The 12,016-nt window shown below is 40.4% G+C and overlaps 1 protein-coding gene and 1 long non-coding RNA gene across 13 annotated transcripts in view; one reads left to right on the forward strand and one right to left on the reverse strand.

Annotated features, from left to right (window-relative positions):
- Nucleotides 1-12,016, reverse strand: part of PIK3R3 (phosphoinositide-3-kinase regulatory subunit 3) — a 363,941-nt gene that overhangs the window by 55,396 nt on the left and 296,529 nt on the right. Inside the window, exon 1 of one of the 4 annotated variants that reach the window (XM_020783362.3) lies at nucleotides 2,337-3,112. The exons of the other annotated variants lie outside the window; for them this stretch is intronic. Within the exon in view, the coding sequence (XP_020639021.1) occupies nucleotides 2,337-2,442 (106 nt within the window). The 5' untranslated portion in view covers nucleotides 2,443-3,112. Of the gene's footprint in view, nucleotides 1-2,336; nucleotides 3,113-12,016 lie in introns of those variants that run through there. 4 annotated transcript variants of the gene reach the window in all.
- The window catches only part of LOC110073779 (uncharacterized), a 281,110-nt gene continuing 272,293 nt past the window's right edge, over nucleotides 3,200-12,016 (forward strand). For 6 of the 9 annotated variants that reach the window (XR_013544884.1, XR_013544886.1, XR_013544887.1 and 3 more), the window contains exon 1: nucleotides 3,370-3,817. This is a non-coding gene — a long non-coding RNA (uncharacterized LOC110073779). Of the gene's footprint in view, nucleotides 3,818-12,016 lie in introns of all 9 variants that reach the window. The other 3 variants (XR_013544883.1, XR_013544882.1, XR_013544888.1) reach the window with 3 other exon arrangements.

The raw sequence follows: 12,016 nt of genomic DNA on the forward strand, positions 1-12,016 counted from the left end.
TGTTTTCTTCTTATTGTCACTATTATTTGAGACTAGTTCCTTTTGTCTACTTCTGATGAATATTCATTTCAATACCATTCTCATTCCTGATGTCTACATTCTGCTACCCAGTCTCTGGCAAACAGCATACAGTAAATCCAGAAAAGCTTTAAGGTCAAGATCAAAGTAAAAGACTTGACTTAAAGGATAAAGGAGACCATCAGGACTTTCACGGGGGGGGGGGGGGGATGAGCACATAAACCTCATTGTTTTTGTTATTAATTGATTTTATTTTATTTTCCTTATTTGGCTACTGGGATATATGTAGTGTACATCTAGCTACGTTTTTGTTATTAATTGATTGATTTTATTTTATTTTCCTTATGTGGCTACTAGGATATATGTAGTGTACATCTAGCTACGTATTGGTTTACCCAAATGATGTACTCTTATTCAAAAAGTGCAAATCAAACTGCAGTGGAAGGAATCTGATTTAGCAAATAAAATAAGCCTTTAAGTAAAAGGCTCAACAATAAGACAGAGCCAGTTCAGCCTAACCTGGGACTGCAACTCCAATTCTGGTTACCCCATTTTATCATGAATTACATATGGCACTCCAAGCAGTCACAAGAGATATGCAATGTAAGTTCACAAGACACAGGATATACTGAAAAACTTAGCATGTTTAATTTAGAGATTTACAGTACAGATTACTCTACATACACATCTTTGCAGAAGTTCCATTGATTTCAGTGGGGCTTAAATGCAAATACGTAAGAATAGGATTGCAGTTATCAGGAAATACAGTGGTACAGTATTTTCAACTACCCAGATGACTATCCTAAAAGAATCCAAGGAATGACTTATATACTGTATATCAAACAGATGGGCTTGAATTCCAGAGAAATACATAAGCTGCAGCTTAAGAAATTTAAGAGTGAAACTGCACCTGAAGCTTAAGAAACTGTATGACTGAAAATGCTAAGCATCCAGCAATAGGCTTTACATTACAGAACACCTTTCTCTTGATGTTTCAAAGCAGCATGAGCATTACTGGTGTGGTTAAAGTCATGGTACAACATCATGGTACTACATCTGACTGAGCAGGATGGTCGTTTAAGAGTACTGTACTATTATCTCTGTGGTTTAGCTGGAACAGCATGAACATCTCAGGTCCCTTTGCAAGAACCATAATGCACATGACAATCTGGACTCTGAAAATAACAGCAGGTGTTTCTTCAACTTCATTTCCAAAGCATATCTCAACACTGTTACATTTTCCTGAAGTAGTTCAGTTCCCCACTGTGCTTCCCAGAAAAGCCAGCCTGTGCGGCCTTGGGCATGCTGCACAGTCCCAGAATGCACCCGAAAAAGGGAATGGCAAACCACTTCCGAGTACTGTACTCTCCGCCTAGGAAACCCTAAAAAGGGTCACCATAAAATCAATTGACAGGGTACAATTATTATTAGCTTTATTTGTAATTTAATCAATACTGTATATATTTTTGTATATGTAAAAAGTGCCTCCAACATGGTTTTACGACTCACCAATGTGAAGCAATTACCTACTCTCAGGACCGCAATTCTAAATGGATCCAGCTTCCACCAGTGTTTCAACTAACCACTGTTTATTCTCACATCTTGTTTCTTTCCCCCCCCCCCCCGCCCCCGCCCCCGACACAAAAGAAGTACTATGTCAGAGCACAGTAGGGACAGTACCAATCCAATACTGCAAACAATGTATAATAAGCCTTATTACAGACCTGAACATGCCTAACATACTTAGGCTACAATACTAAGTATATGTATTCAGTAGCACACCCATCTGAATAGTGGGGTTTACTTCGAAGTAAACGACCACAAGATGGGCTGCAAGAGTTTTCTTACAGAATGCAGGGCACTGCCACAACCTAAAAAATGAGAAGTTTTCTTAAACACATAACAGTATAGAAAAGTTTTAAACTAAATACTTAGCTTCTGCAAGTGACATCACCTTTTTGAAAAAGGTGGCGCTAGGTGGGAGTATGAAACTTGATACAAAATAAACAGAACTTTCAACAATGGAATGAGGGAAAGGAAATGGGTGCTCTAGATTCTGCACCCTAGAAGCAGGCAGCTCTTAGTCTACAAAAACAAGGTAATTGAAGAGACCTGCTTAACAGACAGTAGAACAGAGCAAGATAAAAGTTTAGACACGAGTTATAGTGCTTCTTTGCCTCTTCAGCAAACGAGTCTGCCCCACTGAAGTGGAAGAAACAATGATACTATAGATGCCCGATACGCGGAAGATCTTCCAGGTCAGTATCTGAAATACGATTAAACCATTTAAAAATAAAATAAAATAAAAACGGCCTTACCTGGAGGGTCCATTTCGATGTAAAATATCAGCTCAGTGGAATACGGCATCATCACCTCCCTCCAATCGGCGTCATCACGATCCATATCCCACACTGTATTGTACATTGTGATAAACTGGCAGATGGGCAATCTCTGGGATCCCTCTTTGTTCGCTTCTTTCCTTTCTTCCCGGTTTTCTTTTTTCAAATAAGTAGTATGCCACAGCACAAAATAAAGGTTATCCGCCCATCACACGTACTGAAAGGGGAAGAAAAACGCAAGGGAAAAAAACGAGGGGAGAAAGAAACTTTCTTAGGAATAGCTCAACGGTTTCCTCGTCAAGGAAAACCACTCCCCTCTCAGGAAGCGAGAGGAAGCAAAATAAATGCTTCCCCGGTCCTTTTGCAATCCTCTCCTTTCTTCTCGAACCACTATTAGTCCACCTTCCACCCCAAATCCAAAATAGCCAGGCGGAAAAAGAAAAGAACTGAGGTATTTCTTTTAAATAATACAAAAAATAAAATAGGGCAAAATATGCAAAAACTGCGCGCGTGTGGAGGCAGTTTGGACTTCTTTTGCGGTTTGTTTTGTTCTGAGAAAGGAAAGTTTTAAGATAGCTTTGAGCAAATCGGATGCTCGCGGGGTTTTCCTACCCCCCTTCGTTTCGTTTTTTTTTCTTTTTTAAATATAATCCTCCTGATCTTCCCCGAGGCAAAGCGTGAGGGGAACGTCTTGCTCCTCTAACCCCTCAGGACAAAGCCCGCCGCGGCCAGTCCGGCGCCGGCGCTGCTGGCCCCCTGGACGCCCGGTGCTCCGGGCTGCAGCGGCTCCTGACCCGCTTCCCGCTGTACGCAAACCCAGCAGCAGTAGCCCCTCGCGCTCTGCACTGCTCGGCTACTCCCAGCCCCACTCGGATTCATTTTAAAGAGGCTCTGAGGGCCCCAACCGTCGCCAACCGCTTCTATGCCGGGGATGAAACTCCGCCCACCTGAGGGGAAACGGAGGAGGGGCAGAGCAGAGGGGAAAACTCCGCCCCCTTCGGTTAACCCTTTCGTTTGTGGTGCTGGTGTGCTGCTCTTACGGGGCTTCAAAACAACAACAAAACCCCCGTTCTTCGGACGTGCGAAGAAATAAAACCTGCGACTCGGATTATGTTCTGTTTCCCCGCTTTGCCCTGGAGGCATGGCTCTCTTCACACGTATTTCATACACATGGGAAGTGATAGTGAATAGGGTAGTCGCGACGTCCCGTGGGATACCTCCCAAGCTGGAGCAGCAGGAGATGGATAGGTTTTTTCCCCTTCCCCACCGTCCGTCTGCGCACCATGTGGATGTAGGACCCCTGCTTGGAGGTAAACCGGGCAGCGTCAGAATATTCCGAGATAGAAGGGACTTGTGAGGGACTCCCCCGCCCCGCGTCTCCTTTCCCTCCCAAATAGCAGGCAGAAGATGATGCAAAAGTATGTACTTATTTGCTGGCATGACCATCGACGCATAGGAGAGTAAGTGGCATGTTATTTTTGACCACCTACTTCCTACATGGTTGGGGTGTTTTTTTTTTTTACTGGTGTGTGTGTTTTAAACTGATATGCCCAGTCTTTGGGGTTGTGGGTGCTGGGACTATGGATGTTTGTGAATGGTGGGGTTCTGCTACTTATTCCTCTAAATGAAGGAAAGAAACAAATACTACGACTGTGCATGTTTTCGAGTGATATTGTGCATCGACATAATACATCAAATACTAATAGTTATGATTGAAGCTCTAATTAGCAGCATCACCTACTACATAACATTCCCAGTTCCCACTCTTAAAAGGATTACTCCAAATGAAATGGGATGCAGGCATTGCAGTGGTGAGTAGCTAGCATATAGTTTATGGATATTCAGAAGTATTTGTGTTGTGGGATAAGAGATGTTCAGTTTAGGTATTAACTCTTTATGTATCCAGTATCCAAAAATGAGAAAACCCAAGTTTGTTTATCTGATCTGAAGCACAGAATCTGCACATTTATCATTGGTTCTGTACAGTACTCCAGGTATACAGTATAGCTTACTGCATAAATAGGAGTTGGACTGGCTTTTGAAAGAGGGACAAAGTACTGATTTGTCCATGTTCAGAAAAATTCCATCTTAATGCATGTACAGTGATACTGCTGGACAGTTTGCATTGGTTTTTTTTTTATTTATGTCACATAGCATTATACTTCCAATATGCTCATGCCTTTTAAATACTGGAAATAAGCAAGAGCACTCTCTGCCTAAACATGATTATAATTGTATTTGTTAATACACACATGCAATTTACTCCAGAGTCATCTTGTTAAAGTCAATGAGATTGCTAAACATGTAGATTACAGCAACTGTGAACTCTGTGTGTGGGAAGTGTTGTTATGCACATAATGTGATAAAGTGGTTGTGACTGAAAATTTGTGGCAATGCAGACCAATCACAGCCATGTTTTCTTTAAATTTCACCTTGTCCAGTGAGATATATATCAATGTGAAAGAGTACAGGGCTGAAGCAACCCTAGTTGAATATGTGACAAATTGTGCAGGTGAGGCACTATGTGTATTTCGATGTGATGTGAAATCACTTAAAGTGATTAATGTGGTAGTTGTATGCACTTGCTGACAGTGAGATTGCTACCATTCAAATGCAAGTTTTTGGCTGGACACATTACAGAATGACTTCCCAAAGCAAAAAGGCACATTTTCATGCTTTTAAAACAGTATAATGTGACCTCTCCAGGAAAGGATCAGGCACTGTATGTGAAGTGTGAAAGAATCTGGTTTGCTTGTCATTCCAAGTTTAACACTGCTACTGTTGCCTCCGTAATCATTCAAAATTTGACATGTTCATGTTTGAAGGTTAGTCACAGAGATTTGCACAATCTGTAATATTTTACAGAATAAGCTATTGCACAATGTTCAGGAGTAGCAGAAACATCCATCTAATATATTTGCAGTACACAATCTATATTTGTACTGTAGTTTTAAGCTACATACATACACTAACTATAGGTGTGCATGGCCACTCACAGCACTTGTTGCAGTTAATACCCATGCCATGCAAGTTTGTTTCAGGACCTCAGGGATACAGAATATAGAAAACCTGTACATACACCATCACATCTGACAAATTCATGTTTATCTGTTTTTGCTACATGTTCATATTTTCTGGGAAACTACAGTTGAATGCCCTCTGATTTCCTGGGTGCTTTGAAATGAGTGCAGTTTCACTACTTCGGAGGTATAAAAGTCATCATCTTTTATTTGCAGCTGTCCTATGTTTCCTCATTGCTGTTTCTGTGCCCTCCCTCAGCAGGAAACTTCATTAAGGCGGGAGGAGGGAAGAGATGAAATAACTGCATATGGCCCGTTGAGTGCCAACAGTAGGAACCCACCTTCCGGAAGCTCCTCGTATCTGGGGAAAAGTCACTGATATGGCCCCTAATTGCAAATGGAAGCTTAACGTTTTGCGAAGGCAGTCCCCGTCTCTTCATTTTGCCACTTAAATGGGACTTCGAAAGGAAGTTCCCTTTATATCTTCCTATAATCTGTTCGTGACTGTCAGGCTTAGATTTCCAAGACGTAACGACGGTGATGGAGTTTGAGGGCAGTATCTCAGTTCAAGGACCAGCTTGTTGCTACTCTTAAACATTCAAAACCTGTTCAAAAGGCTGTGGGCAAAGACGTTCTGAGTAGTGGAAAGTTTTTTCCGTGCTGTAAACGGAGGCAAGCTCTGTAAGCAAATGGTTCGGGATACGTTTCTGAACTTTTAGCGCTTTGTGACAGAGAAAGTCCTAAGTGCTTTAATGAAGATAGTTGCAAAAATGGAAAGTTATTTGGAGTCCTTTTAAATATACGGACACTTTTCCACCTTCTCCTTATTTTAAGAAAAAAAGGGGGGGTTGCATATTCTCTACCTGGCTCGTTGCCAGGACGGACGCCAGTTCAGCGCACAGGAGGGAAATAAGTGTGTGTGTGTGTGTGTGTTGGGGGGGAGGGGGAGAGCGGATTAGTTAGCCCAGTTTGCGAGAGCCGCTTGGCTTGTCTTTTGTCTGAGAAGAAGCATGGAGCTTGCGGATTGGCTGAAAGGCCCTCCGCTGAAATATCCAATAGAAAGGCCATGAAGCCTGTCGGCTGATTCGGGATTGGTTGGAAGCTCTAGTTACTAAGCGGGACAAAGAAAAGAGGATGAACGGAGGAAGGGAGGGGGAGCACAAGAGCTTGCGATCCCCACGTCCCTTCTTCCTCATCGGTGCCCCCCCCCACAAGTTTTACTAAATGATGTTTCACTGCCAAAGGGAACAATAGGCACGAGTGACATACAGTATTACGAATGCCAGAGATGAAATGTGGGTACTACCAGAATCGGCTGTAGATCTCTCGGCGTCTACCTGTCCCATATACAGTACTACATTCGACCATAATAGAAAGGCAAACGCAGTGTTGGCAAGGGCCACAATTTCAAAATCCAATCCAGGATAGATGGAACTGCCTGCAACATCCGCTGCTAGTCTTTCCGTCACGGTTTCCTGGCTTCAGCACTTGGCCCTGTCGCCCCGATGCCCTTTCCAGCTGTTTTGAGAAGTGGGGGCTTATGAGAATTTAGCACCTCAGCAAATAACTTGGGTTCCAACGGGTTTTAAAGAAATTAATACATTCATTTGTGGTCAGATGACTGTCGAAATGCTACTCAGGTTACATAAATCTCAGGAGGTACTGAGACGAACATTCCTATAAAGCATGTTGAAAGGAAACCTCTGGAAAAAGTAGAAGTGTGAAGTAAGGAGAGAATAATAACAGTGGGGGGAGGGAAACAAGAAAAACTGAAAAGGAGTCTCTAGCTTTTATAAAGGCACAGAAGATTTATGACTAAAGCAGGAAATTCTCTCCCCCACCACCAAATTTTAGGGTAGGGTGCCTCCCTTACTCCCACAAGCTATCCTAATACAAACATCTACAACCGAAATCTGCTTTATCTGTGATTTAGTCCAATATCTGTTAGTATGATCCTAACCATGTCTACTCAGAAATAACTCTCACTAAATTCAATAAGGCTTATTCATGTAGAACGGCATTCCCCCTCATATGCACCTTTAACTTAGATTATTTTGCTTCCCTACAGTGAGATTCTAAATATCTTTACTCCCAAGCAAGTTTCACTAAATTCAACCGAACTTCTTCCAAGGAAGCCTTCTTAAGACTAATTGCACCACCATGCAGCACTGTATAGCATCTTCATTATTTGTTGCAGCAGACCCTAAACAAAAAGTAATGCATGTGATGCAAGGCTACAAGACAAAGGTATTAGATATTGCAGCATACTATAGTTTTTCCAAGTAGATGTTTGCAACTACCTTTAGTTTCTGCAATAGGTGACCACCTGTACAAAATCCAATTTCAGAGAGGAAAGAAACAGTTCTCTGAATAAACAAAAGAGTTTTCTAGAAATTTCCAAACAATATGACAGGGTCATGGCCGCATGGGCATGGACATGGACAGGGAATAAAGGTTCTTAGCTAATGGTGGAATCAATAGGGTATTCAGTGGAGGAGGAGGGAAGGCAACTCATAATATCGTAATTATCAACATTAAGATACAAGCTCAGAAATGAATTTCATATGAGAATGGTTTTATACCAGTTCCTCTCTCAACATTTCTCTGCTTGGGGCCATTCCTCCTAGTTTCTAGTTTTGCTGAATGCTCACCACTGCTGTGAAATGAATGTACTGTATATAATGTAACCCTTCTTCCATGATACCTGCACACATCTTGAGACACAAAGCTTAATTAAGAAACGTAATAAAATATAATGTTGGAAGCAGCTCTGAAATAGACAGCTTTGCTTCTTAAAGCAAGTAGTATATTGATCTGAAAATCAAGCAACTAATAATTTTGCTAATCATAGCTTTTGCTAGTAATATCACATATTCAGATAACAAAATTCTGGTCATTTAACAACTCCCCTTCCTAGCACAGAGCTGATCAGGGTTTGGTGAGTGTTGAAAGTGTATAAAATGTGTCAAATAATTAGAAGCCTACATTCACTTTACATAAGTACACCAGTGGAGAATTTGAAGTTACTGCTGCTGCTGCTTGAATAATCTCAATAGCAAGTAATTGAAAGAAATCTGCTGCTACAGTAACCAGACCCCTTCAGGGAGAAAGAGCTGCATAAAAACATAGAGGTTTCATTCAAGTTATTCGCTTTAGAGAAATTAATTTTATATCCTTATTCATTCTCTGATTAATCCATGATGGGCAGATAGGCTCCCTCCTTTTTCATATTTTAAATTTAAAAAAAAAACCTTAGACACTATTTCAGTGTGTTTCAATTCAGCAAGCTCTGACAGAAGCAGTGAATCCCAGAAGATGTTCATGAGATTACTTAACATTGATTAGATATCCTCTAATACATGGACATTGGAAATCAGCATACATGTGCACAGTGATCATCAAGCTTCCTTGATATCCTTGTGAGATCTACTTTATTTGTTGTCCTGACATTACTCTTGTTGTATCCTACTGAATACTCATTATTAGCATGGATGGTTAAACCATCTTATTCTCTCTTCATGCAGTGAGGATGGTTACATCCAGGAAAAAACTCAAGATCCACCACCACCACCACCCATGTTCTAATTTGGATACTGATTAGAGGGCAACCAGTTTACATAATCTGGAAAGAGAATGTAGCTCAGGCACCTTCCTCCCATCCCTTACATATTCATAGGCACATATAACACCACTTTGATTTGGTATACAGAAACTATCTGACACTTTCCAAACCATAGGAAATACTGAATTCATGGTTCAACTTCATATGTTGTTTTGGAGTTTTCTGTTGTTTTGCATTTAGATTTATTTTAGCTGCTTTTATTATTTTAATTATATAACTCTGAATGCTACTTTAGTAGGAAGGCTGGTTCATATGTGTTTGAATAATAGCAATAAGACTTGAGTACCTACAGTTGAATTCCATGATTCATCTGTGCAAACTGGATTGCTTTGATTCTGTTCTTAGACAACCTTTAGCATTGTTAGGTTCCATGCCATTGTATTTTACATTCTAAATAAGTAAAATAGACTTTGTTATTCAAATTGACTTCTGTGCTTTTGTTTAAAAGGTAATAAATATCGGTTCAGTTGCATTTCCAACTGAGATACCAAAAAGTGGTTTGGGGTATTTGCAATTGCACTTAGTCAACATTAAGTCTCCATTGAAAACAGGTTGCACTTCTCCCTCTGTGATAGCCATTGACACCTCTGTTGCATTTTGGTCAGATCATAGCTGCTGCATTTTTAACTCCCTCCAAGAGTTGGAGTTGTGTTGTCTATCACGTTAACAAGAGCTGCACCAGGTACAATTAATATCAGTGCAACTGTACACATGTCTATTCAGTAGTATGCCTGATTAAATTCAGTTGGATTTACTTCTATGTGAGAAAGCACAGGATTTCAGTCTTTGGCCAGCATCTACTTGGTAATCCTAACTAGAGCAGGTCCATCAACTAGATAGGATTTCAGTATGTCTGCTCTATTTGGAAGGCTGGTTCATATCTCTTTGTTAGATTTACACCTCAGTATGCATCAAACATGCTATGATGATAGGAGTTTATTATAAATCTTTGGTGGATGCAATAGGTGGAACACTATATGTATTCTGGTTGCAACTAAGGGCAGAAAAGTACAATCTAACACACTTTCCTGTAGTTAAAATAATCTTGTCCTTCGAACAATAATAGAATCACTATAAATTCATCTCATCCTATGTTGTGTAATGTTAAAATATTTGAGTTTAATAGTGGATGTCTTCCACAGATATTGCGCACAACCCAAACATGCCATATTTTCTCTTAGGATAAGGATGAGGAGTGTCGTGCTCTTGTTGAACTGTCCTTTCCATTATCACCCATTGTACGTGTGATGGCTAGGGCTAATGGGAACTGCATCTCAAACATATCTGGAAGATCACAAATTCCCAACCATGTCTTGCAAAACTTCATAATATTTGGTCTTACATAGTCATTATAATAATGTGATGATCCTAAAGGATTTGAAACCAACAGTCTGCCTGCTTCTGATGCAACAAAGATTCTCGTTGTCAGCTGCTATCAACTCTTTTTCATTTCCTTGCATCTGACAATTTGTACTTTGAGACAGGATTAAATATTAAAGACCTGAGTGTTTTCATGTGTTTTGGAAAAAGCCAGAAGAACTTCCAGCAGAATATGCTGAACATAGGAAAGCCATTTGAGTCAATCTGCTGGGTTTCTTCTTGGCAATACTCTGAAAACGTGATAACCAGCGACCTGATTTAGGCTTCAGCCTGCTTCGACAGCTGTATATGGTGAATTCCCAGTTCCCTGAGCTTGGAATGTTACTTTTAAGAATACACACACACACACACACACACACACACACACACACACACACACACACACACACACACACACTTTTAAGAATACACACACACACACACACACACACACACACACACACACCCCTCTCTCTATACACACATACATATACATACATATACATGTATATATATGTATATGTATACACACACACACACACACATATATATATACATATACTACATATATATTTATTAAAGGTTAAACAATATACAAACAAAACAGAAAATAATAAGAAATACACATATCTTACAACTCAGTACATGCAAATAAAATTACTGCATGCATCACTGGGGCCAATAGAAGAATGAATACAATGGTAGGCTCAAGTTATGCATAACACAGCAGTGGAAGGATGGTACTCAGAACCCAAAGCATCATCCTACCACTGCTAATTTATGGATGACATTAACTTGACATCATATTAATTGTTTTCAAAATAAACTTTCCAAGTTCTGCCCTGGAGATAACTGTTTTCTTAGCAGTAGTGAAGGGATAACAAGACAAAGCCTACAGCAGAAACATGTATTTGATAGGTGAAGGTAATGGCTTTGTAGCCTCATGTGAATGTGCAAAAAAAGAACCCTCTGGTTTCTATATTAGGGTCTTGATGAGAATCCACCAAGAAGTCTGCAGATCTGGGACTGTATCCTCTGCCACCTGGGTATGAGACAAGAGGCCAACAAAGCCCTCATCCACCACTGCATCCATGAATGTGCCCTAGAAATGGGGCTTCTGAACCCATGGATAAGTAGATCCAATTTTTAATCCAACTAATAGGAATGGGATAGATTAACCTAGTAAGTCATTGAACCTCTTGGAAAGGGGAGAAGGAGTATTAGATAATCTTTTATTGGTTTCCATTCTTGAAAGTTGCACTTGCTCAGGCCAGTGGCAGTGGTCTGCAAGATTTGACACAGAAGCAGTAGGATCCCCATGCAATGCATGGAAGACTAAAGTAAATTTGGAGAGGGAAGTCAACATTTATCTCTTTCCACAAATAAAGCTTATGTGTATATACATGCATGAAATGCAATGTATTTCAGTTTTCTAATGTAATCATTCTAATGGACAACCAACCATGCACAAAGTCAGGCACCATCATCCTTCAATCTCTCTGCTCTATGCCAGCCACATTTCGTGTTGTATGAAAAATTCCAGTACAAGCTGCCTCACATTCACAGTGGTGCTGCAGCAAAAAATAGATATAACAAAATGATAACTTTGACTCATTAAGGAACACATTTTACAGACCAGAGAGGAAAGCAAAACTCCC

The sequence above is a fragment of the Pogona vitticeps genome, chromosome 4, assembly GCF_051106095.1.
Source record: "Pogona vitticeps strain Pit_001003342236 chromosome 4, PviZW2.1, whole genome shotgun sequence".
NCBI lineage: Eukaryota > Metazoa > Chordata > Lepidosauria > Squamata > Agamidae > Pogona > Pogona vitticeps.